Raw genomic sequence first — 26,710 nt, 5'->3', positions numbered from 1 at the left:
TTACTTGTCATTTACTGTATTTCCCTTGTTAACAAAATAAACTACTGTAAAAGGACTTTAAAAGGACTCTGTTTGTTTATGTTGCTGCTGTTGAAACTGTCTATAGGCTTCCATTCATGCTGATCATGATTACTGATCACAACTACACAATGGTTTGGGAGATTAATTTGAACGTGTTCCTCCCGAACTTTGTTAATAAAACATAATTTATTAATACATTGACTACATTTTACAATCTTTATTTTAAAATGATGACATTTTAATTTTAAATTAGGGATGCACCGATACCACTTTTTTGGAATACGAGTACGAGTACTTGCATTTCAGTACTTGCCGATACCGATACCGAGTACTTAATAAAAAAACATGATTTAAATTTACAGGTAACAGCTTTAGTCATATAATTTAACAAAAAAACAAAGGACTACTTTTCCAGTTTGATGTAAACTCTGCCTCTTTGGACAACACAAGAGGCATTAACCCCTTACACGCCGCTCAAACATAGACATTTCTCAGACCGTGGTATCGATTCCAGGTATCGGGGGACTTTTAACGAGTACGAGTACTTTAGAAAATGTGGTATCGAGGCCGATACCCGATACCAGTATCGGTGCATCCCTATTTTAAATCTTTATTTGAATATGGTATCATGATACCACATTCTTCAATTTATCTATGAATAAATCGCTCACAGAGACCCATGCCCTATCTGCCAATCACTGTGGTTAGTGATCTTGATGACATCATTCATAGCAACAAGGTCAACCCAATTCCTTTAATAAGATTTCTACCCATTCCTTGACAAAGGTTGGTCTCAGCAAGATTTGTCAATGGGCTTTATGGGGAAACCCTTAGATAAGAATTTTACTGCTATTTAGGAAAACTCCTACACTGTAAAAAGTAATACCTAAGTGGCTGCTGGATGTTTTAAGTTGAGTCAACTTGAAGCCTTTTTTTAAGTATAATAAACACTGTAATATTACTTAATACAAACGCAACAAAATTAAGTTGAGTTAACTAATAGTTCTAGTATTACTCTATTTAGTTTAATTTACTTTTCTTGGTACAGGTAACTTTTTTATGGTTTGTTGTTGTTTTCATAAAATAGATTTAGACTTCATCTTTCTGTGACATGAGGGCACGAATTGTTTATTCAATCAACACGCCCACCCAATTTGATTTTGGGCAGCTGTAAAGCGCGACATACTTCAGTATGCAGTCTATGCACAAGCACCAGCATTCTGAACAATGGTAACTTTTCGAAGATAAATTAACATTAAACACTAAAAAGTTGTTCTTTCTTTCAAAACATGCTGGGAACTACGAGTCTACTGCCTTGTATGTTTACTAAAATCATTTTTGTAGTTTCAACACAAAAATATTAAGTTGATTTCCTTCTTACAAATTTAAGTGGACAATACATGATAAAATGAAGCTGAATTTACTTAATAAAGTGTTAATTTAGAATTACTCAAATTATTCAATCAAATTTTGATTAAAAAAACAAGAATAATTTTTTTTATACAGTTTACTCATTTTATCTTTGTTAAATCTAATAAGGCACAGAAACACTTCTTACAGTGTAGTTCGCATTTACACTGACTGTTTGAAGTGATACAATTCAAGTGGCAGAGATCGGATATGACCCCCAGACGTGTAAACAATAAAAAAAATCCTATATATTTTCTGAATTGGTTTCAGGCCTCATTCATACGTGGTAGGGGTGGCACGGTTCACAAAACCCTCGGTTCGGTTCGTATCACGGTTCTATGGTAACGGTTCACGGTTCTTGTTATTTTTTTCTTTTAATTTTTAACACTCCAGAAATGTATTATCTTATTAATGTATTAATTATCCATAATTTAGGATACAGTATAAAAAAAAGTTATATCATGTAATCATGCACAAACTGAATTTGACTTTAAGCACATTATTGGGACCATCTCTGAGGGAAGCCAGATGAGATTTTGATAGAGCAAGAGGGAAGACATTGATGATTTCAACATGCTTTTCATTTATTTGGCAAAAAAAGAGAATGTGTATTGCCATCTACATAAACTTTATGTGCATTTTTAGCACACAAAGATAACTTGTATTTATTAAAATGCCAACTTCAGTGTAGCTCTTAGGTTTATCACAGAGGCTGCTTTAATACTGAGAGATTATGTGGACGAGAGAGAAACATAACCTTTGCACCTGTAATATTTAAATCTCTTTAAGTCTCTTTTGTCCACTTTTGACCACTTCTGTCCTGATTACTTTGAGGGGAAATTTCTGAAATAAGATCGCGCAACTTTCACACGTTAGCAAAATGAAACTACGCGGAAATCAGCCGCTTTAATTTTATCAATGAAAGGCTAAAAATAGCGCTGAATACGAAAAGACGTAAAACTTTCAGTACCTCATATTAGATAAATGGTCGGAGAGAAGGCGATCTCCTGGGGCTGTTCGAGCATATTCAACCCATAGACTGCAGTTCAATCTATTGTTTTATTTCCGCTGTCATCATAAGTAACATGAAATAAAAATATGTTTCCACACACCAAACTTAAGGGCGATTTATAGTCGTGCGTAGGTCCTACGGCGTAGCAGCGACGGCGTAGGTTCCGCGTCGGTTTTCATTTATACTTGTGCGTCGCCGTCCGCGTCGACGTGCAAACACACGCGAAACCGCTGGTTGGCAGTAATCACGCGTGTAACCACAGAAGCAGCAGAAGTCGTTACAGAAGAAGAAGCTAAGCAAGTTAACCCACAAACGAAGAAAAAATAGCAACTTGTTGTGTATAATTTGAGAAGACCAGCAATGATGGTAGTAAATAAACAGCGACTTATGTTTCAGTTTGAGTTAAATCACTCCTCAACTTGGCTCATCTTTGTTTTCACCGTCTCAAACGGAAATACATATGACGCAGTTTTTTTACCTGACGGGAGGGGTTCTGGTGGACCAATCACAGCGCTTACGGTCCGCGTAGAGCCGACGCGCTGTTAGAAATTTTGTGAGGTGCGCGTCAGGCTACGCAGAGCTACGCACAGGCTACGGATAGCCTACGCCGTAGCTACGCCGTAGGACCTACGCACGACTATAAATCGCCCTTTATACGACGCTGGCGCATCCTCCAACTGCGGGCAGACTTCACTTTCTCTCCCACTTGCCAATTTCTACACGTAAAATAACCTGCAGTTACTTATACTCCAAACCAGTCACCTCTTCTTTCGCGCGAAAGGGAAACACGCTATCTGAGGTCACATACAGGGCATGAGACTACATTGCGCATGCCATGAACCGTTGAACCGTTCGGCACACACGCGCTCCGAACCGAGACAAGCGAACTGAACGGTTCGGATTTTTTTCATGGACCGTGCCACCCCTAATACGTGGTAATAAATTGGTTATGAACCGGATACATGCAAGGTGACGAAAACATGAGGAGACGCTTTCGAGTTTTCGTTGACAAGATGAGACGGAACGAAAATGATTATAAGTCTGACGTTCACAATTCATGTAATTTCTGCCTATTTTGTGTGAAATCTGTCTGTGTTTAGCTAAAAAGTATCAGCAATGCTGCCACTTCCTATCCTTGTTTTGGATCAACACAGTCTCACGAGTCTAAAACTTGACTAAAACTATCAAGTTTATAAGTGACTAAAATGTGACTCAAACTAAAAAGCATTTTCGTTCAAAAGACTAATACTAAAACTAAAAGGGCTGCCAAAAACAACACTGTTGTTACAGAATAAAGCTCTATAATCTACTATAATCATTTTGTCTCTGTCCATTGTATATCGCAACATTTTACTTCTGTGGTTTAAGGTGTTCTGGGTCAGTCTACCTTAAATTTTAGAGTTAAGCGTTAATGCAGATATCAAACAGGAGTAGCTTTTAAAAATATACGTAAGTGGGTCGTCAAAAAAATCGGATACAGGCAACAAATCGGAATTGGGCATTGAGATGTTCAGTGTTAATCCAGCCTTAGTTGTAAAAGAAAATGTTTTGTGAATACAAGCCCTGACCTTTTTAATAAAAACTTTCTATGGCAGGGAAGATGTATGGTGAGTATGTGTGTGTGACAGAGAGCTAAAAATATTGTATGTGCTGCAGATGAAAGCCAGTGCAGGTAGTGCTGTCGTGCTGGGGTGTATTAGACACAAGCCGGATGCGAACGAGTGGAGACCTGTCAAACACTGCAGCAGAACAGCAACCAGAACCAGAGAGCAAAAGATGGATCCCTGTACACTGTACTTCTGTCTAGTTTGCGTAATGTTTCTCACAGATCATTCAGGCATGCATGCCATGTTACAGTCGACCAACTCCCACAAAGGGTTCTTCTGATGTCTCTGGGTCAACAAAGATGAGCGTCTGTTACCTAATGAATCTGGATGTCAGAGTACACTGATTTACAGTCTGTATATCTGGGGGCATGTGGCCCGAGCAGCACGTTGTCATCACTAGGATCATAAAAATTATAAATGATCCCAGATACTAAAACAATGGCCTTTTTTCACTGCTGTAACATGAGACTTTGAAGTAAGCAATTTATCCATCAACAAAACTAAATGATAAACCCTAGATCATACAGCACCTTTAGTTCACATTTCACACAGGATGCATGCAACTATTAGATATTATTAAAGTAATTTGTCTGTTGTCATAAAAAAGGCCAATGCAAACTAAACTACCAACATTCCAGTCAGTTGGAAAATATTTGATAAAAAATAAACAACCATACCTGTCAACATACAGGTTTATTATTTATAAACTAAATATAACTGAATCCTTATTAAAAAGTAATTCAGTGAAGAACGCAGCGAGACTTTTTATTTGTCTTTTGTTGCTTAATTTATCTATCCTAATACTAGTGCAGGGACTTAATGCACGTGGTGAAGGAGCCGCCTTCGCTGAACGTGCACGTGACAATTCTGTCAACTAGCCCAAGCATTGTTTATGCTGATCTCGGACTGTAGGTTTGGTTGAAGATGCAAATGAGTTGAAATATTGATTGTGTGAGTAGGGTGCGTTTCCTTAAAGATCTGGCAACTGGACAACATTGGAATAATACATTGATATGATTACTAATATAACTTGGTTTGGACCATACAAATGAAAAGAGTTTTCCAGGAGAAAGAACAAAACGGGAGGTGGGTGGGTGATGGGTGTGAAATACGGTAGACTCCCAGGAAAAAACAGGAGTGTTGACAGGTATGTATACAGCTATGTACTATTGTGGGACATAGTAAAAAAGTTTACCATGTGTGGCTAGCGAAAAGATTCAAGTACAAAAACATGGTTAGGACACAGTTTCAAAGCCACACTGGGAGGATCATTACAATCACAGCCATAAACAATCCACAACACAAATAAAGACTTTGGGGGTTGCACTTGCAACACTAAAAATAGATACATTCTGTTACAGTACATATAAAAATTAGGGCTGTCAAAATTAACGCGTTAATGCAAATTCATTTTAACTCCACTATTAACGGTGATTTACGCAACGCCCTTGGTCCAGCTCCAGCCTATAGTTGGATATATTAGGACGGACCCTTCTGAGGTTTTCTTAAAAATAACAACATTAAGCTTTCGTCTAGCAAATCCAATGCTCTAAATAATCATTAAACATCTAAAATTATTTATTTGTATGTTTTCTGAGAGGTGAACCGTCATAAATAATCTAATGCTAATATGGGTCTCCATTCGCATAGTTTGGTTTCGCTTTTAAAACATGCAGAAATTAAACAATACATTGCAGGACTTGCTTGATATTAAAAGGGTTATTAAGAGAGATAAAGTTCAGGACCTGATTAATGTTTAGAGAGTTATTAAGAGCGACAAGACTCAAAAACGATTTTCCTCGTGTGCACACAGAGGTGCGCAACCCCGATATGTAGACATCAACACAAAATTACAGTTTTTAAAATATCTGTTTTGACAAGAATTCACGTAGGTAGGACCCATAATCTTATATCTGAAGTGAATGTTTGGTTAACAGTGGAAATATATCTGATGTGTTAACATTAAAGATCCTTGCATTATAATAGATCTTAAAGTTGTCTGTCTCAATGTCAATCAAACAAAAAGAAAGAAAAAAGTTTAACATATATTGATATTGTTTTTGAGTTTGTGTGTGCTAAATTTGAGATTTTTTTCAAAATTACCTTTGCTGACTCTTTCAACTTCAAACAGGTTGAAGATTTAAACAAGTCATGCATTGTTTAGAAGTTATTTATTAGGGAATGTCAAAATATAAAATACTAATTTTATCAAATTTGCTCATTCCGACTTAATTTGTCAGCACAGCTCACCAATGATGCAGCAGCAAACAGAAACGAAGAAAGAAAAGGGTCTTCTAAAAGGAAAATTCATATACAAAGCAATGGCTGATGGTTCTGTTGAAAATGTAAACAGGCTGGTGTAACATACATTTGCATAAAGCATCTATATTTGTCCACACCCATGTTGATTAGTGTATTAAAAAACAGAAAATTGTTAAATTAAGGTAAATATAGAACAGCTAAAATGTGAGATTAATTTGCGATTAATCGTGAGTTAACTCATGAAATCAAGCGATACATTTAGAATAAATATTTTAATCTACTGACAGTCCTAATAAAAATACAAAAATAGATAAATATGGACACTTTCTTAAACATGCAGTAAAATCAAAAAGTTACAATAGCTCTTTTCAATGAATAAATTCATACATCTTATGATCCTAATTGTTCAAAAAACCCTTAGCGTGGCTAAATCCCTGTCCGGTACACCACCCCTTTGTGTTTATAAAATATTTATAAGTATTGAAATATTTTTAAATATATCACCCAGCCTTAGACATGTACATGCCATTGCCTCATGCTACGTGTAATACAGATGCCTACCATTCTACCAAAATTCATGTCGAAACCAAACACCAACCCACAGCTGCTCAACCGCCCGACAGCTCACTGCACTGCCAGCTGGGAGTTTTCCTGCCCCGGGCTCCTTCATCAAAGATTCCCAGCAATTCACATGGTATAAGGTCAAATGCAGGTCACTGAATATTACACCTCGCTCATGAGTTTATAGCAGACGCTGCACAGGCCTGGTTTCTCCAAGAAAAGATCTGATCCAAAAATAGTCTTTTCCTGCAGGAACTATCTTTATAGCTCCACTTCTAGTTCTTGTGATGTCTCATGTTCATGAATGAAGCTACGATCAGCTCTGCCCATCAAAGCCACAGCCATGTTTATTGGGAGAGCAAAAAGGCCTAAACAAAGACATACTCAATGTAGATGTGAATCACAGGTCAACTCACCTCTGCTGCTATTGTCTTCATCCTGAAAGAGAAAGCAGATAAAAGAAAGTTAATCTGAGGTTCTTGAGTTAAAAAAACCTTCATATTAACAAGTCTTTGGGATTACATTTATTCAGAGTTGTCCAACACAACTATTTGCAAATTATCACAGAAACACTTTAGCTTGATTTAATAATACAATGAGTCCTTTAATCTTTATCCACATTATCCAGATTAATTAAATCCAATATTATTTCATTAGTTTCTTTTCCCTTTGCTTCATTCTTTTAAAACATGCATATTCATGCTGTGCACATGTTTTGTTTTCAGATTTGCGGCAGTGACCGGATTACCGTGAATCGCATGTTTGCTAACAGTAACTAAGCTGTAAGGAGGCATTATCTCTAAGCGGCACAAATGATCTGCAGGTTTTCAATTTTAAGCTTTATCTCCAAAGGCTTCAGAAATGCCAGTTGGTGGATGGTGGGAAACCAGAGCTTTAATCCGGCTATGGACCATTGGTTACTGAAAGGTGGGTTAGTCAGCATATACAGTATTGTTCAAAATAATAGCAGTACAATGTGACTAACCAGAATAATCAAGGTTTTTAGTATATTTTTTATTGCTACGTGGCAAACAAGTTACCAGTAGGTTCAGTAGATTCTCAGAAAACAAACAAGACCCAGCATTCATGATATGCACGCTCTTAAGGCTATGCAATTGGGCAAGTAGTTGAAAGGGGTGTGTTCAAAAAAATAGCAGTGTCTACCTTTGACTGTACAAACTCTAAACTATTTTGTACAAACATTTTTTTTTTCTGGGATTTAGCAATCCTGTGAATCACTTAACTAATATTTAGTTATATGACCACAGTTTTTTAAAACTGCTTGACATCTGTGTGGCATGGAGTCAACCAACTTGTGGCACCTCTCAGCTGTTTTTCCACTCCATGATTCTTTAACAATTCATTCACATTTCTTGGTTTTGCTTCAGAAACAGCATTTTTGATATCACCCCACAAGTTCTAAATTGGATTAAGGTCTGGAGATTGGGCTGGCCACTCCATAACACTAATTTTGTTGGTTTGGAACCAAGACTTTGCCCGTTTACTAGTGTGTTTTGGGTCATTGTCTTGTTGAAACAACCATTTCAAGGGTATGTCCTCTTCAGCATAGGGCAACATGACCTCTTCAAGTATTTTAACATATGCAAACTGATCCATGATCCCTGGTATGCGATAAATAGGCCCAACACCATAGTAGGAGAAACATGCCCATATCATGATGCTTGCACCTCCATGCTTCACTGTCTTCACTGTGTACTGTGGCTTGAATTCAGAGTTTGGGGGTCGTCTCACAAACTGCCTGTGGCCCTTGGACCCAAAAAGAACAATTTTACTCTCATCAGTCCACAAAATGTTCCTCCATTTCTCTTTAGGCCAGTTGATGTGTTCTTTGGCAAATTGTAACCTCTTCTGCACATGCCTTTTTTTAACAGAGGGACTTTCAACAAGTGTTGGCTTCATCCTTAAATAGGGGCCACCTGATTCACACCTGTTTCTTCACAAAATTGATGACCTTAGTTATTGAATGCCACACTGCTATTTTTTTGAACACACCCCTTTCAACTAATTCAACTACTTGCCCAATTGCACAGCCTTAAGAGCGTGCATATCATGAATGCTGGGTCTCATTTGTTTTCTGAGAATCTACTGAACCTACTGGTAACTTGTTTGCCACGTAGCAATAAAAAAATATACTAAAAACCTTGATTATTCTGGTTAGTCACATTGTACTGCTATTATTTTGAACAAGACTGTACAACAGACATGCATGGCAATTGAACAGTACCTTACTGGAAAGCAACTGTTAATAGACATGGTAAAGAGTGCAATTTGAGGCTAAGACTATACTTCAAAGTGTTTAACACCATCCTATATTTACAACAACAGTAAATATAGCTGCAAGCAGCGATGGCGGGCCCTCACACAATGTTGCCATCCCTACATGGTGGCTCCCAGAAAACAATGCATGATGGGCACATGCAATTAAGTGGGTCCAAGTGGACCATTTGAATGTTGTTACTAACCAGTTTGAGGACTGTAGGTAAAACTAACCCCACCACTTTACTCAAAAGCGGGCACTAAGAACTCTTGTGCCACACCTATGTGTGGCTATATTGATAGTTTTGCCCATGCCTACCGTCCAAGAACTTTGACATCTGTGCCAATTTTTGTGACATTTTAAGCATGCTTATAGCCTTAAATACACCTAAAAATAATACAGTTTGACAGGCTTCCATGTCAACACTATTTAAGATAACCCAAAGCCTTTCACAATTTTACAACAGACACATCTCTACATTTTTTGACCATGTCTGAATCGACTTGGGTAAAGATATGTGGACTATTTTAAAGTCTGTTTTACTAGAAACACTTCCTGTTGCCAGTTGGTGGGGCTATGCCTGTGACTTACAATTACTACATCAATATGATTAGACCCCATAACCAAACATATTTCTCAGATGTGATTGAAATCACTCAATGTATGCAGTATATATATATATATATGAGACACTTGACACCTGTTATCCTGACTTTGCCTCGCAATGGCAACATTGTTTATGATATCAAAAATGAATTACCATGTTCAAAGAGGAAGTTAACTGATAAAAACCAACCCAATATCTGACACTCACACTTGGTGTGAGTGTGCATTTCTGACCTTATAAGAAGACTGCATGGCAGACTCTGGTGGGTATACGATGAAATGGCGGAGAGTAAACCCAAAGCCTTGAGAAGTGCGGTGTAGACACAGTGTTTTAGGTCCCGGCCATGAGAAGGGCTCCTCATCAGCGGCCGGAGACAGAGCGGAGGTCTCACTGCGCTCATATCCATCTTTCTGCTTGGCCTGGAAGAGACAGATAAAGCATTAATTCGTCATTTAATAGCCTCTAAAGTGGCTGTAAGTACACTTGTTACAGAGAGAGTCTGTCTGGAGAAACCTGAGGTTAAGTGCCTTGACCACTTAGAAATCTTCCCCTATGCCATAGCTCCCAAATCTCATTTGCAATGAACACATTTAAAGATAGCACTCCAAGATAGCATACCATGTTTAACACATTCATACGTTCGAAATAAATTAGGTAAGATTTTTAGATAACAAAGACATAAATTTCAGTTTTTTGTTTCTTACATGAAGCTATAGGCTATAAATTCAGAATATAGCATGAGCTGTAAAAAACTACATTTAAGCCTTATGAAATTTGCTTTAGATGATAATGGAGTTTTTGATTGAAATGTATAGTGTCATGACTGGAGTTCACTTTCGTTTTTATAAAAAAATTGCATCACCATGCATAGCCATTCACCTATACTCTTTTACCACCTTTACCAATTACCTTTATATACACTCACCTAAAGGATTATTAGGAACACCTGTTTAATTTCTCATTAATGCAATTATCTAATCAACCAATCACATGGCAGTTGCTTCAATGCATTTAGGGTTGTGGTCCTGGTCAAGACAATCTCCAAACTCCAGACTGAATGTCAGAATGGAAAAGAAAAATGATTTAAGCAATTTTGAGCGTGGTATGGTTGTTGGTGCCAGACGGGCCGGTTTGAGTATTTCACAATCTGCTCAGTTACTGGGATTTTCACGCACAACCATTTCTAAGGTTTACAAACAATGGTGTGAAAAGAGAAAAACATCCAGTATGCGGCAGTCCTGTGGGCGAAAAATGCCTTGTGGATGCTAGAGGTCAGAGGAGAATGGGCAGACTGATTCAAGCTGATAAAAGAGCAACTTTGACTGAAATAACCAATTGTTACAACCGAGGTATGCAGCAAAGCATTTGTGAAGCCACAACACAACACAAAATTGAGGCGGATGAGCTACAAGAGCAGAAGACCCCACCGGGTACCACTCATCTCCACTACAAATACTACAATGTTGCCTGGTCTGATGAGTCTCGATTTCTGTTGAGAGATTCAGATGGTAGAGTCAGTATTTGGCGTAAACAGAATGAGAACATGGATCCATCATGACTTGTTACCACTGTGCAGGCTGATGGTGGTGGTGTAATGGTGTGGGGGATGTTTTCTTGGCACACTTTAGGCCCCTTAGTGCCAATTGGGCATCGTTTAATGCCACGGCCTACCTGAGCATTCTTTCTGACCATGTCCATCCCTTTATGACCACCATGTACCCATCCTCTGACGGCTACTTCCAGCAGGATAATGCACCATGTCACAAAGCTCGAATCATTTGAAATTGGTTTCTTGAACATGACAATGAGTTCACTGTACTAAAATGGCCCCCACAGTCACCAGATCTCAACCCAATAGAGCACCTTTGGGATGTGGTGGAACGGGAGCTTCGTGCCCTGGATGTGCATCCCACAAATCTCCGTCAACTGCAAGGTGCTTTCCTATCAATATGGGCCAACATTTCTAAAGAATGCTTTCAGCACCTTGTTGAATCAATGCCACATAGAGTTAAGGCAGTTCTGAAGGCGAAAGGGGGTCAAACACAGTAATAGTATGGTGTTCCTAATAATCCTTTAGGTGAGTGTATTTCAAATGTTTATTTCTTTAAATTTTGATGATTATAACTGAAAACTAACGAAAATCCCAAATTCAGTATCTATTAGAATATTGTGAAAAGGTTCCATTTTGAAGACACCTGGTGGCACACTCTCATCAGCTAATTAACTCAAAACACCTGCAAAGGTCTTTAAATGGTCTCTCAGTGTAGTTCTGTAGGCTACACAATCATTGGGAAGACTGCTGATTTGACAGTTATCCAAGAGACGACCATTGACACCTTGCACAAGAAGGGCAAGACACAAAAAGGTCATTGCAAAAGAGGCTGGCTGTTCCCAGAGCACTGTGTCCAAGGACATTAATAGAGAGATGAAGGGAAAGAAAAGATGTGGTAGAAAAAAAGTGTACAAGCAATAGGGATAACCTCACCCTGGAGAGGATTGTGAAACAACATTCAAAAATGTGAGGGAAATTCACAAAGAGTGGACTGCAGCTGGAGTCAGTGCGTCAAGAGCCACTACGCACAGACGTATGCAAAACATGGGTTTCAGCTGTCGCATTCCTTGTGTCAAGCCACTCTTGAACAACAGACAGCGTCAGAAGCGTCTTGCTTCTGGACTGCTGCTGAGTGGTCCAAAGTTATGTTCTCTGATGAAAGTAAATTTTGCATTTCCTTTGGAAATTAGAGTCCCAGAGTCTGAAGGAAGAGAGGAACACAATCCACGTTTCTTGAGGTCCAGTGTAAAGTTTCACAGTCAGTGATGGTTTGGGGTGCCATGTCATCTGCTGGTGTTGGTCCACTGTGTTTTCTGAGGTTTAAGGTCACACACTCGTATACCAGGAAGTTTTCGAGCACTTCAGGCTTCTTGCTAGTGAATAACAGACATGGGGACTTGTGACATGGTGACTTGGACTCGAGTCGACTCGAGTCGCTATTTTTATGACTTGTGACTTGACTTGACAAAAAATAAAATACTTGAGACTTGACTCGGACTTGGAAGTTAAAGACTCGGGACTTGACTTGACTTGAGACACGATGACTTGAATGACTTGAGTGTTAATCAGTTTGAATATAAAATATATAAATATTTAAAAAAATAAAATAAAGTTGACCCAGCTGGAGCACAGGCTGAGAATGGCGTTGTCATGACTGAATCACGACACTATCATCAGTCATGCCCTCTCCGCACACCACGCCCACTTAGATCAGATATCAACATGTCAGCCGGAGGGGTACGTAGGGTTATCGCTTTCGGCTTCAACAAGATGGCAAAAGACGAATAGTGCGTTGCAAGACATGCAACATTAAAATCACGGGCAGCCAGACAACAACCTCCAATTTTGTCCGTCATTTGAAGAGCCATTCTGCCCAGTAAGTGCTTGTCAATTTGTTAATATCTGGTTAGTTGGTAGTTAGCTAATGTAATAATAGCTAAAGTAGCCATTAACCCTCTTCATACCCTGTTGGGGACAAATGTGGGCAAAAATATTAATATTATTTTTTTTATTCTTCCCTTGATCTGAGTGGTGCGAGACTTGGCTACTTTTTCTAAGTTTGCCACTTGAACACACACACACACAGAAAAATGACTGGATTCTACAATGTTAGGAGCGATTCACATTCAAGTTCGTTATTTCAAATGTAGGCGCGCGAATGGAAGAGATTACAATTTTGTTTGATTCCATGATGTATTACTGAACATGAGTATTTACAATGCAAATCCAAATTATTGTAATTTACTGATAGTTACTTACTGTCTATTTTGTCTTTTCACTTTATTAACTCTTTCCCAGCCAATGACGAGTTTTTCCGTCTTTCCGCAATACCGCTAATACCCTTCCACAACTTTTTAAACCCGGAAGTATTGCCCTATGGCAAGCTGCTGCATGTCCGTGTCTGTTTTAAAGATCGCTCTGAATGGGATCTCTATGAAAAGTCCGTCACAAAAATGGAATTATCTCTGCTTTTTGATAATTTTTGCATTACTGATGAACCACTAAAGGTAGGATACAAGTTTTTTTTTTGTTTGAAAGCAGAGGGTCTGTTTTTTCATTTGGTACATTGTATGTTTATATATTTGAAGAACATTTTCTGGAAGACATTAAACTTTTTTTTTAAAAACGCTGGCGGTGAAAGAGTTAAGACCAGATTCTGTAGGTAAAATTACAATAATAAGGTGACTTGACTTGGACTTGACTTGACCTACTACAGGACTTGACTTGACTTGACATAGCCTGTGACTCGACTTGACTTGACTTGCCCAAAAAAAAAATACTTGGGACTTACTTGAGTGCACATGTGTGACTTGGTCCCATCTCTGGTGAATAACTTTATGGAGATTATACAGGAATTGGCACCTGTACACAGTACAAAGCTACCAGTACCTGGTTTGAGGACCATGGTATCCCTGTTCTTAATTGGCCAGCAAATTCGCCTGACCTTAACTCCATAAAAATTCTATGGGGCATTGTGAAGAGGAAGATGCGATATGGCAGACCCAACAATGCAGAAGAGCTGAAGGCCACTATCAGAGCAACCTGGGCTCTCATAACACTTGAGCAGTGCCACAGACTGATCAACTCCATGCCACGCTGCATTGCTGCAATAATTCAGGCAAAAGGAGCCCCAACTAAGTATTGAGTGCTGTACATGCTCATACTTTTCAAGTTGATACTAAAAATCCTTCCTTTGTATTGGTCTTAAAAAATATTCAATTTTTTTATTGACCGGCACCTGTACATCATCCCTTACTTAATGCATTTGGCAGACATTTTAAACCAAAGCCAGTTACAATGCAATACAAGATATACACTGTATCACTATGTGTATTCACATAATTAAACCCACAACCTCTTGCACTGTTAACGCAATGCTCTACCACTGAGTTACAGGAAGACTATAACCACCAAGCTGTAAAGTTTTACCCAGTGTTGCTCTATATGTACAATGTTTCAGACAAGTCATTAATAAGGTTATGATTTAGTATTAGCTGCCTACATTTGCAGCAGACAGTAAGGCATCCCACAAGGTTTTGAAATAGAGCTTGAGTGTACAATGTCACGTCAATCATCCATATGGTTATTGTAAAGAACAATGAATATCTCTAAAGGCAGAAGGAATTGAAACAGAATATTCAGTCAGTGTTTATAAAGCATCGCTTACACGACTTCTCACATCTCAAATTTCTGCCATGGCAAACCCCTCCACACAAAAAAACACAGTGAATCAATCCAAAGTTTTTCTTTCCTATGACCAATGACCTCTTCATGCATGAACACGTCACACACACATCTCAACACGGTTAGTATTCCCTCATACTCTTATCAGGTTCATCTGCTTATGAAAGGTGATATTTCACATTAAAGCATCTGGGACGGGCAACATCAGCCCATTCCTCATCTCCTGGAGGGAACTTCATGTCATTTACATTATGAAATAATGGCAATAAAATCCCACTGTACCACAGGGTGTGTGTCTGTGGTCTGTTCTCACAGCACCATACAGACATCGGGTCACTCTGCCTGCCAAACAGACCAGACTGTGGTCTATCCCATCCAGGAGATGGATGCATTATAAGTGAACAAGCGTATTTGAGCATGGCTGGGCTCAGGTACAAACAGCTGTGGAAGTCTCTAGAGTCTGGGCTGGGCTTTTACATAATTGAGCCCAAGAATGACGTCACCTTTTTCAGTGCTGGATGCCGTCCACAACATGGAAAAGAGAGAGTTTTACAGGGAGCTAAATAGAAAGAAAGGCAGAAACTACATTGTGATCATGAATAGAGTATAGCTATTTTGTATTATGCATTATGCATCCTATATATGTATGCTTGCTATTTAAGACATAATCCACATTAAATAGCTTGCAGTAATTTTTAAATAACAGTTGTGTTAAGTATATTACTGTCTAATTTTTATTAAAGGGGACACTTCACAATACTTTTTTAAGATATTATAATAAAATCCCATTCTGACATCACGAGGGGAGCCAAATTTCAATGACCTATTTTTTCCACAAGCTTGCAAAAAAATGTTTACCAAAACTATGTTACTGAGTTGTTCTTTTTCATATTTTCTAGGTTGATAGAAGCACCCATATATATCACTTAAACATTGAAAAAGTCAGATGTTTATGCTATGTCCCCTTTAAGTGGTTTGGAATATACAAAGGCATCAGTTTCCCTCTCATCTTTATTCACATTTCCCTTGTAATGCTATATTGATTCATTCACATGGTTTTCTGAGCAATTATCAGAAATTATATTATTCCTCCGCCTTCAATTTTTTATTTCTCAGCCAATAGTCAGTCCTTGTGTCTGTGGCGGGCATGCAGTTCTGTTTCCAATGCTAAATTTAACCTTTTAAATTATACAGCAGAGGAAAGCACTCATCTGAATGACTGAAGGTCCAGCAAAGAGAATGGCACCTCTGTCTGAGACTCCACAGCAGAAAAACCATCATACAATCCATTCAGTCCATAAAGGAGTGTAAATCATACACCCAATCCTAATAGTGACATTTAAGAGTCAGTTACTTACTTTGTTTTTTACCAACCTGTCAATATGTTGATTTAAAACTATTCTGAAAGTCTGTTACATTTATAAGCCTTTTATAAGGGTGTGATTGATAGTTTATGGAGAAAAATTGTCAATTAGCATAAAAACATGGTGTACGATCACATGCATGTGTACTACTCGTTGGAAGAGACACAGTAAGTAATATAGCACCTCATTTGTTTTTCATAGACAATGGGATTAAATAGTGGCTTTTTGCTTATTTATATCATTCATTTACCCCACAAATTTTAACAATGCCCAAACTGTGTCAAAAACTATAAGATTCTCAATATGAAGACCATATTATGCTATCTATAGCAGTCATATTTTTTTATTTTCTTGAGGAACTACACTTTTAAAACATCTTAAATATTTAAAGCAGTTCAAACTTTATCTACGTATTTCTTGAGCTTTACAAGAGCAACTTTTGCAACAGTTACAAGAACAAACTTTTTCCTCCCTAACGTTATGATGAAATGCATGAATATGTTTGTGTGTGTGCAGTTATGAGTCATTCTGGAGCCACAGTGAAGCTCTTTGTGAGCACAGACCTCTCTTCCTTAAACACACACAAACTTTTCCAAACAGAAAAACACAGCAACACAACTCAACCACCTTCTCAGATATTCCACTTGGCGTCTTGGTTAAATATGCCAGCGATTACCCAAGCAAAACTCACAGCTGAATCCTGAGGTTTCTCATTTGTGACTGTTGCTTATAAAGGAACAACAAATGAAACATAAAACCATGGCACATACACGCATGCCTGTCCATCTTTGAAAAATATGCTAGATATTGGGTCAATAAGAGACTTGAGCAAGCACACTGGATGTGAATGACGCACGGCGCATTCCTGAGAGCTGTCTCCTTACCCCCCTCAGCCCTGCGTAACTCAATACAGCTCCAGGACGCTCTGCCAATGAGGGAAAAACCTCCATCCTGCTGCAGAACCACTGGTTTTGCCCCTTAATGCTACACTTAACCTTCAGCAGATCCAGAGACTTACCCAAGACCGCATACAGTTCCTCTGAGATGACTTCCTACGTCTACGCCAGGAGACACCCTTTTGGGCTTCCCGAAGCCCCAAATCCACATCCCCCCAGTATGCCCTGGCCAGGAGCTGGAACCAAAGACAGGACGTGTCTGATAAACATCCATTTACCCCGGCTAGACAATCCCAGGAACAGTCTCCTATCGGGCAGGTACAATCCACACTGTCCACCTGATCCGAGCTATCCTTATTAGGTAGAGCGCAGCCAACACATGCCCCATTCCTCTTGGTTAGCATGGCAAAGCCCGCTGGTCTGTGTTCTCTCTCCGCAGTCCTCTGCTGATCTTCTGATGTTGCGATACTTTCCTCAGTGTTCCCTTCCTCTCTCTCTTTTAGAGTGGGATGGGAGAGCGGACATGCATGAGGTTTCCATTGAGACTCGGGGAGAGAGTGAACCAGGGAAAGAGACCGTCAGAGACTAAACTCGCGTACCGCATGCGCACACATCTGCATGCGCTGAAATTTCCTCTCTGGTCATTTTCGCTTTAACTTTCCATGTTCCCTATTTGATTTGTTTGCAACTGCCACAGCTATTCACCACCACACAAGTTTAAATGAAAAGGGGAATCATGGAAAACATGGTCTTTCAAAAGTCTCTGAAACAATAAACCAGGTAAAAAGCGTTTACAATAAAGCAGGCATCCAACCCATATCTAGAATAACTCCAGGTTGGCTTTTTTCGGTTTGTAGGCAACCACCCACAGCATTCAACATCACCCAGCAACCAACTAGCATAGTTTGTAAATGCAGGCTTTACTTTGTTTTTCCCTAGAAAATACAGTGAAACTAAGCAGCAAAATGACCTCACCCTGACCACCTACTTGAACAAAAGTGTGCAATGCATTACATGCTAAATGAAAGAAATCAAATCTATCATGCAGGTACAGTAGTATGAACACCCTTCAACAAAAAGTGTTTTGTCCACTTTTGACCCCATCTGTCCTGATTTTTTAGGGGGTGGTCTCTGGACGAGTCCCTCGGCTGTCATTTAAACATGAGCAGGAGAAATGAGGGGTTTAAAATGATGTCAATTTATATACGAGTCTGCTGCTTGTTTTGTTAGTAAACATGCTGCCCACAGTTTTGAACATATATGTAAGAGTTTTCTCTGATATTTCAAAGCAACTGATGAAATAAGTTTGGGCATCTTTCAAAAGCTTGCAAAATTAAACTAATGAAAGAGGTGGAGAGCAGACCAGCCCCGCCGCTCCCATAACGCGTATCACGCGCTGTGCGTAGGGCTAGGGATGTGCATGTATATCATTTTTTAATTTCGATAAAGCATAGGTCTGAAAAACAAAGACTCGTTTAACTGGGGGTGGGGCAATCAAAGTATGCATCATGGGGAAAATAAAATATTTTTATAAAAAAATAATTGTGAAGAAACTATGACAAAAAATGAACATATACAGTACTAGATTATTAATGAATTAATGTTTTTTAACAGAAAACTCTAACAGGAATAGCTGCATGCGTTAAAGGGTAATATTAAAGCCTTGATACAACATAAATGTATTTTACAACATGCATATATCTGCACAAAATGCGAGACTTAAACTAAGTTATGTACTGGACAGAAAGTTTAATTCCCGTTTTGGATGTGCACCACGACAGTGCACTTTAAAACACGTCCAATCAAAGCACAAGCTTCATAACACTAAGCAGCTTATGTCTTTTGCTATCATTATAGCGATTAGAGGTCGACCGATTTATCGACCGGGCCAATAATTTCACAGATTTTTTGGCATATTTAAAAATATCGGCTTTAGCCGATTTTTCAGCAAAATTAGGCCGATTAATAGGCAGGCATATCTGCGGGCACCTAAGCGTTGTTGTAGAACTCCTGACACCCTGCATCTTGTTGCAAAGAGCAAGAAAGAGTGTGTCAGGTAATATAATCTGTCTGATAAATGCATGGTGTGGAGGAGTTTGTAAAACTCTTCAGAAAGACCAGACATTTTTTTAAATATATTTTGGCTTAAATAGTGACATTTTTACATTTAAAATATCTGCTAATGATGAGGACATTTTGATTATTATGTACAAACAGAAAATCGGCCAAGAAAATCAACATAATTTATCGGCCATCGGCTGCCCTGATTTCTAAATATCGGCATCGGCCAGAGAAAAAAAAAAACACATATCGTCGACCTCTAATAGCGATGTGTCGTGTTGTCCTCTCACCTGTTCTCAGTCAAGATGTAATAATCATAATCGTATGGCTCTCTGGTAGCTCTTGACCTTTGATGTTTAAATATGAGATGATATGAGGGAACTTGGGACAGCATTGTACATTTTGCACCTGACTGAATGTATTTTCTTCTTACCAAAGTGAATCCTAAAATTACTGCATCATGTGTGGTACTGATATCATACGACGGTCTGCGCAGCTTCCGTTGATGTCAAACACAACGTCAAACACGCGACCAGTCATTAATACCACAGGCGCTTGTAACGCTAACAAGATATCCAAATGCCGCCATAACCACAAAAAATAAATAAATGAACCCACACGGTCATAGTTTTTGAGATCGATTATGGTCACATTCAAGTAAACGAGCAATCAATTACTAATGCCCATCCTTACTTAACAAGTGATATTTAAGCCTTGTACAGCTTTTAAATAGTAAAACATCTTCAAATGTCAAAACATAAACAAACAAAACAAAATTAGGTCTTCTGGGAAGTGCTGATGAGGAAATTTTGTCACAGATTAATGAACTTATTTTAATCTTCAATATTAGACCTTGATGAAAATTATCATTATTCATTATTAATTAAAATTAAATAAACAATTATTGTCCCTAATCCTTTCATCTCTAACCAGCAGAAAAACCTTATGAAACTATTTAAAAGTAGCCCAATTCAGAACGGACCAGGCAAATGCTGCCCTGTTTTAAAAAAAAGCATTGTACTTTGAGCATTGCATCTTTGTAGATGCTTTTTATGCTCAAACAGCAACTTTACACACTAATTGAAGTTAAAAAAGTGAAATCATAATCAAGGACCCCTTAAAACACAGCCACTATTTAACTCCATTACAAAGTTCCAGTATTTCATTTATATATATATAAAGCACACTTTCTTAAGCCAATGTCTAATAAAGTAGTGGAGCATCTCCACTGGTTGATCTGCTTGTGTAGTGTTATGTAAGGTGAGATCTTACAGATCATGTGACAACCAGCACTCGGACATCTTTATTTTAAGATCTACTTCCCACAGTGACCAACCCTGCTGTGTTATTCTCAAACAAATGCACTGAAGGATCCAAACATTCCTGCATGAAGCCACATAGGCACAGCATGGACAAACCGCGTCTATATAAAGCTTCACTTCCTTAGAATATCAATAATTCACAAACACTTTCCCTATACCACAAGCATGTTCTGGTCTATTTTTTGCGATACACACAGTGAACATTGAGAAATGTGAAAACAGGAAACCAACTAATGGCATGTTGATTTTCATTCCTCTACACTGGCATGGCATCTCATTACCACAATCATTCCTTTAGACATAAGCAAGCGCTCACTCAAACTGTTGCGTATGGAAAAATATCACAGAAATAACTCGTCCAGCCATCTGAGGCATCACTGTTTGTTAGGCTCAGGGCACGAGAGCTCTCAAAGAGGACACTGTGTGAGCCCCGCCCATATACCAGCCGAAAAAGAAGCCACACTGTGGAATTGGTTGGTGCTCATCCCAATGGCATTCCAGTGACTTCAGTTTTGCAGAGTTCGTAGTTTGAATGCATTTTAACTAAGAGTTAAAACATGTTCTCTGTGTTTATGGCACATCATAAAAACCTCGTATATAAAAACATATTCCAGCAGGCTGATCTCATACAGTCTGAATTCATGGAGGTCATTTTAGAAATAAAGGGGTAGGAACTCCCTGCTGCCATGGAAACAAACAGAATCACAGGACATCACAGAGAACTCGACTCAGGGCGTTTCCTTACTATTTCACGACAGATACAGTGCTCCCAAAAGTATTTTAACACTTACCTCACACACTGGTATAATGCAGTTGACTTAAATATAAAACAAGAGCAAGACACTTTCCTGTTGTCTATAGTTAATCTGTAAATCCACATACGTGTGTGAATCCATCCATTAAAAATCACATTGACACCTGTTGCATAAAAGTGCTGAAATGGCTCAGCAAAGTGACACTGTAATATGATTAAATGGCACTTTAATTGCTTTTTTCCTTTGTAAATGTGGTGCCAAAAATTGTTTTATTCCCCATTAATATGAAACGAAATATTTAATAATTGTACTTTGCTTTACTAAGCACATACACATGCAATCTTATGTTGCTTAGTATGGATGGTTCAATTAACAAATAGGCATATACTCGATCTGATGTACAGTATTTCAACAATTGAAAGAATAAAAAGGCGTGTTTACCCATTATTTCAAAAGCTCACGTGCATTTGCTTTAAAAAGCCACAGAGCATATTTTGAAAGTCAGATAGTGAAAGCGCTTTGGCATCACAGGTGCACTTCAATCATCTGTTGACTTTTAAATTTTAGCAGACACAAGAATTCATCAATGGCCATGCAGTCATTCAGATGGATCAGTAAAAAACACTATAATAATGTTGTAAACGTTCCCGCTATGACTATGCAATAATTGAGGACATCAACCACTTGGCATTAGAGCTGCTAATCGTTTACAAAATAAACGTTTTTGTTTACATATTAAATATGTGTGTAATGTGTATAATAATTATGTATATATAAATGCACACAAATACATCTATATATTTAAGAAATATGTGCATGTGTATAAACATTTGTATATTTACCAATTAAATATTTATTATATCAGTATAATTTAAAATTATATATACATGTGTTTGTTTGTTTTTATATATACATAATATTTGTTGATGTACTGTGTATAAAAAATATGTAAACAAAAACTTTTAATTAATCTGCAAACGAATGGTCGTGACTAATCATTAGGCAGCCCTACTTGGCATAATCCAATATTTGATGAAATGTTGTTTAAATATGCACATACATAACTAGGGTTGTAACGGTATGAGATTTCCACGGTATGATAATCGTCTCAGAAACTATCACGGTTTCGCAGTTTGCCAGTATTAAACACTTATTATTATTATTATTATCATTATTATTATTATCATCGTTAGCTACAATGACCCTTACATTAATAAAAAACAGATTTGGGTTGAACATATGGTTTATTATATTAAACTTTTTTGTGGAAAAATACACTTTCGGAAAAAGTAAACTTTGATTCTATATCTTTTTTTACTCTTTTAAATAAAATGACAAAATACTCATTAAATTCAGTCAGAGCTGCTCTGGATATATTCATCGTCATATAGTGAGTGAAATGTATAGTTTTTATTATATGGCCTAAGTATAATCAACTTAAATTGATCTGTAATATAAATCACTTAAATGGGCTTTAGTGCCTCTTTTTCAGCCACTCTTCGTCCACATTTCTTGCAAACTGGATATCCATCTTCAAGGACAACCCTGCATTCGTTTTTCGTATACCCAAAGTATTCCCATACTGTAGATTTTAACTTTTTTTCTGGTGGGGATAGAGGATAGAATTTGTGGTCTCTGACATTTTCTCTATAAACGAGTGGAGTCTAGCAGTCATGCCAAATGAAGTTGCATGTGCGTAGTAGCGCAGGTGAGATCTGCTTTATTTTTTTTCCAAAACTGTGTATAAGCAAATGTTTACGGTATGATAATCGCAAAAGTTAATATCAAGGTATACCGCCATACCGGTATACTGTTACAACCCTATACATAACTGATATTCATGAGCTACTCCGGGTGATATTTTTAGAAAATAACCAAAAAAGAATCAAAAATAATTTTTCTATTTTTTCTAATTTTACCTTTTATGCAACAGTAAAATAAAAAAAAATTGTATCTGCCCTGTAACAGCAGAACAGTAACAAAACAGTATGCATATCCTGTCAATAATTATAAATAACATTAACTAATAAACCTGATAAAAACAGCCAACTCAATTTAAACTATAAATAAAACTATCAGGTTAGGATAATCTTTTTTCTTTTGCAAATTACAGTTCAGGATCTTCACAAACATCCCAATTCTTACGATTTAATGAGCATAACAATTACAATCGCAGTTCATTTTAAAATCAGGCAATCGTGGCATCCCTTGTGTGTGCACTTGTTGAAGCTTGACAGCCTAGCTACATTATGTCCTCGTGTTAACAGCAAAGTGAACGCTCTGCCAAACATATACTTATGTGTCCCCTAAAGTTTGTGTTGTTTATGAAAATTAGGTTTTTGAAAAGATCTTAGTAATGTTTTGATCCGGCCTCTAACAACAACAACTGTGTTTATCTGTAACTCTTCTCGTCTTCTGTAAAAAAGCACAAAAAGCTGTGGCAAGAAACAGAGCCAAGTAAAGGTTACACCAGCATTGAGCTAAATCGTCTACAGGCAGCAGCGTTTTATTAAACCTTATTTTATTAAATCTTCCCATAGCAGGTGAGCGGTCCAACCCCAAAATTACTGCCTGTTAAATTAGCATCAGTTCAAGCATCCCTCTGAAGTATTGTCTGCATGCTATCTTTATAAACCGGTAGCACTCTCTCAACTGCCTTCTGTTCAAAAACACAAAAGACTGTGGTATAACATTACAAACTGAACTACAGCCACATCATTGAACTTTTCACAGCAGTTGAAATGGCTTTCGGATCAGCTGAGCATGGCAGTCGGTGTTATCAAACGGCAGGATCACGATTGGCTTGCACTATGGTATACTTTGAGGTACCTTGAAATAATATAAATAGTTATAAAACATGAATATGGTAAACAGTAATCATTACAGTAGCATCTAATATTGTACAATAAATTTACCATAGAAACCCATAATACATTTCACTAGCATTGGCATTGGTTTCTGAACTTTCTGATATTTGTTATGTTGTTTTCTCAAACCTCATGTCACAGCTGACATAAGATCTGAGCCATGTGAAAGACTCTGCCAGTGGATTGTGGGTAAATTCATTGGCACACTTTAGGCAAAGTGAAACATGCAGGGTACGACCACAGCGGTTGTTATTTCTAATGTTGTTTAGGTCTTTTGGTTTTTATTGCTTGGTAAACTTAAATCAAATTAGTGGTGAATTAATCGTCCTAAGGGGAAAAAGTTAGCCAGCTTGTGGATTTGGATATTTTGCAAAACGTGTGACCATGAACCACAAAACACACAGCTTCCAGTCAAACAGTTTCTCAAATGACTTCAGTTCTGAATAAAAGAAAGATTAAACATTACACTAAAATACCCTGACAATATTACCAGCACTACTCATCAGTGCTTTACTACTATTTAATCACATCCACCTTTAGTGTTTTTGTGTAATTGGGAAGACCAAGCTTTAACAAAAAAATCGTATGGTGAAATCGCATTACTGTTCTAAAGTAAAAACAGAGGTTGTAATGTGACATTTTAAGCCTGGTTTATTATTTCATTTCTAATTATGTTAATCCCAAAACTGTATCATACATCATTAAATATGTTAGGTAACACACTTGAGAGCTTTATATTAAATTTAAACAGACCAAATCAAATAATTTACGCGAGAGGCACTTGGACGACGGAAAAATAGCTTTTTCTCAAACGACTGCATCAAGCTTCTGTCATGCTAACACACGGAACACAGCAGATCTTATGAAAAACTTCTCATTATTTTACTAGTCAACGAAAATCGAGCAGGACCAGAACATTTTACAGCTGATCGCTGTCAAAAAAAGTTCAACGATGACCTCCCAAGGATGACAGCAGCAATGACAGTGTTCTTAATATGACAAAGTAAGCGTTTTGATTAATGCCATTAATGTTTAGTTGACTAGTGGTATACACTGATAAAAAATAAAGTAAAAAAGGCAAAGATGAATGCTCATTTTTATATTGATTCAATATTTTATAGCATAAAAAACGTGTCATGGATTTATTAGCCTGGGTTTCCCCATGCTGCCTTGCGCGCAAATTTATTCACGCTGCAAGTCTAGCATGGAAACTATGGACCTTTTTTGCCCCTGAAATAGGGAACCAATCACAGAACGAGGAGTAGGCAGCAAAGACGATGACGACGTCTATGCGACACACCGAAGCAGTTTTGTTTATCCAACGCGGGAGCAGACGCAAATTTACTTTTCAATGCAGCCTTAGATAGTGTTCTTAGTTTTGAACGCAAGTTTATTTAAAAAAAAGAGCAACTTCTGGCGTTAAACAACTTCACATCAAAGAAGGATGTTTGGATATGGCAAGACATGATAGCCATGGAGTTTTATAGGACCAACCTGCTAGGCATTGTCGTAGACGAAATACAATTAACTTATAAATGGTAAGTGGTAGGGGTGTAACGGTATGCAAAAATCACGGTTCGGTGCGTACCTCGGTTTTGAGGCCACAGTTCGGTTCATTTTCGGAACAGTTACGGAAAAAATGCAAACATTAAACTGCAGGTTGTTTATTACTATAAACTTTTTTTAACAACTTGTTTACACTTCTTTAAACACTTTTTATAAAAATATTTGCACTAAACTAACAAATTCAATTCCTGCATACATTTATGAACTATTAGCTTACATTTTTGCCACCAAAAAATATTTCTGTTTTGATTTATTTTGGAGTTTTTTTAAGTCATGATTGCGTAGCAACGAGATGCGCAACCTCTCATGCACTTTTAAAAGAATAAAACAGCGCATTTAAAAGCGTTTAACACGCGCTTTTAGACGCGACATGTAAGCGGCCCCGTAAACATTTACATCAATAATCAAACGAATATACAACTAAGTAAATAAAAATCTTTCTGCAGGCTTAATTATGTTATATGTTTCACAGAAGACTTGCGCTGAACACGTAGACTTCCGCCACTTAGTATGTTCGTGTGGAAACAAGATAATTGACCTATGTTCCACGCACAAAATATTGCATTATGCCATTCGGTGCACATGTGCACCGTGCCGAAAGCCCTTTACCGAAATGGTCCGTTACGAATACACGTACACACTGTTAACGATTTCCCTGTATTTTTACAGTACGGTACTGGCAGCACGGTTGCCAGTAAGTTACTGTATTTTGGTTTTACAGTACTGTACTGTAATACCATTTTACAGTACACAAACTAGTACTGTATAGTTACAAAGCAGTACTGTACTGTAATTTTACAATATTTTATTACAGTAGTCTATTTTTACAGTAATTTACTGTAATGTCTATATTGACCCATAAATACTATTTATTACTTATTACAG

General features: G+C 37.7%; 1 protein-coding gene across 5 annotated transcripts in view; it reads right to left on the bottom strand.

The window, feature by feature from the left end:
- Positions 1–26,710, bottom strand: part of arhgap21a (Rho GTPase activating protein 21a) — a 108,959-nt gene that overhangs the window by 38,056 nt on the left and 44,193 nt on the right. For 2 of the 5 annotated variants that reach the window (XM_065294635.2, XM_065294639.2), the window contains exons 1-3: positions 17,377–17,924; positions 9,992–10,177; positions 7,290–7,311 (exon numbers count right to left, since the gene is read on the bottom strand). In XM_065294635.2, the coding sequence (XP_065150707.2) occupies positions 7,290–7,311; positions 9,992–10,177; positions 17,377–17,658 (490 nt within the window). In that variant the 5' untranslated portion in view covers positions 17,659–17,924. Of the gene's footprint in view, positions 1–7,289; positions 7,312–9,991; positions 10,178–17,376; positions 17,925–26,710 lie in introns of those variants that run through there. The other 3 variants (XM_065294636.2, XM_065294638.2, XM_065294637.2) reach the window with 3 other exon arrangements.

The sequence above is a fragment of the Paramisgurnus dabryanus genome, chromosome 22 (assembly GCF_030506205.2).
Source record: "Paramisgurnus dabryanus chromosome 22, PD_genome_1.1, whole genome shotgun sequence".
Lineage (NCBI taxonomy): Eukaryota > Metazoa > Chordata > Actinopteri > Cypriniformes > Cobitidae > Paramisgurnus > Paramisgurnus dabryanus.
Note: the sequence above shows the minus strand (reverse complement) of the source record. Positions and strands in the feature narration are given on the sequence as shown.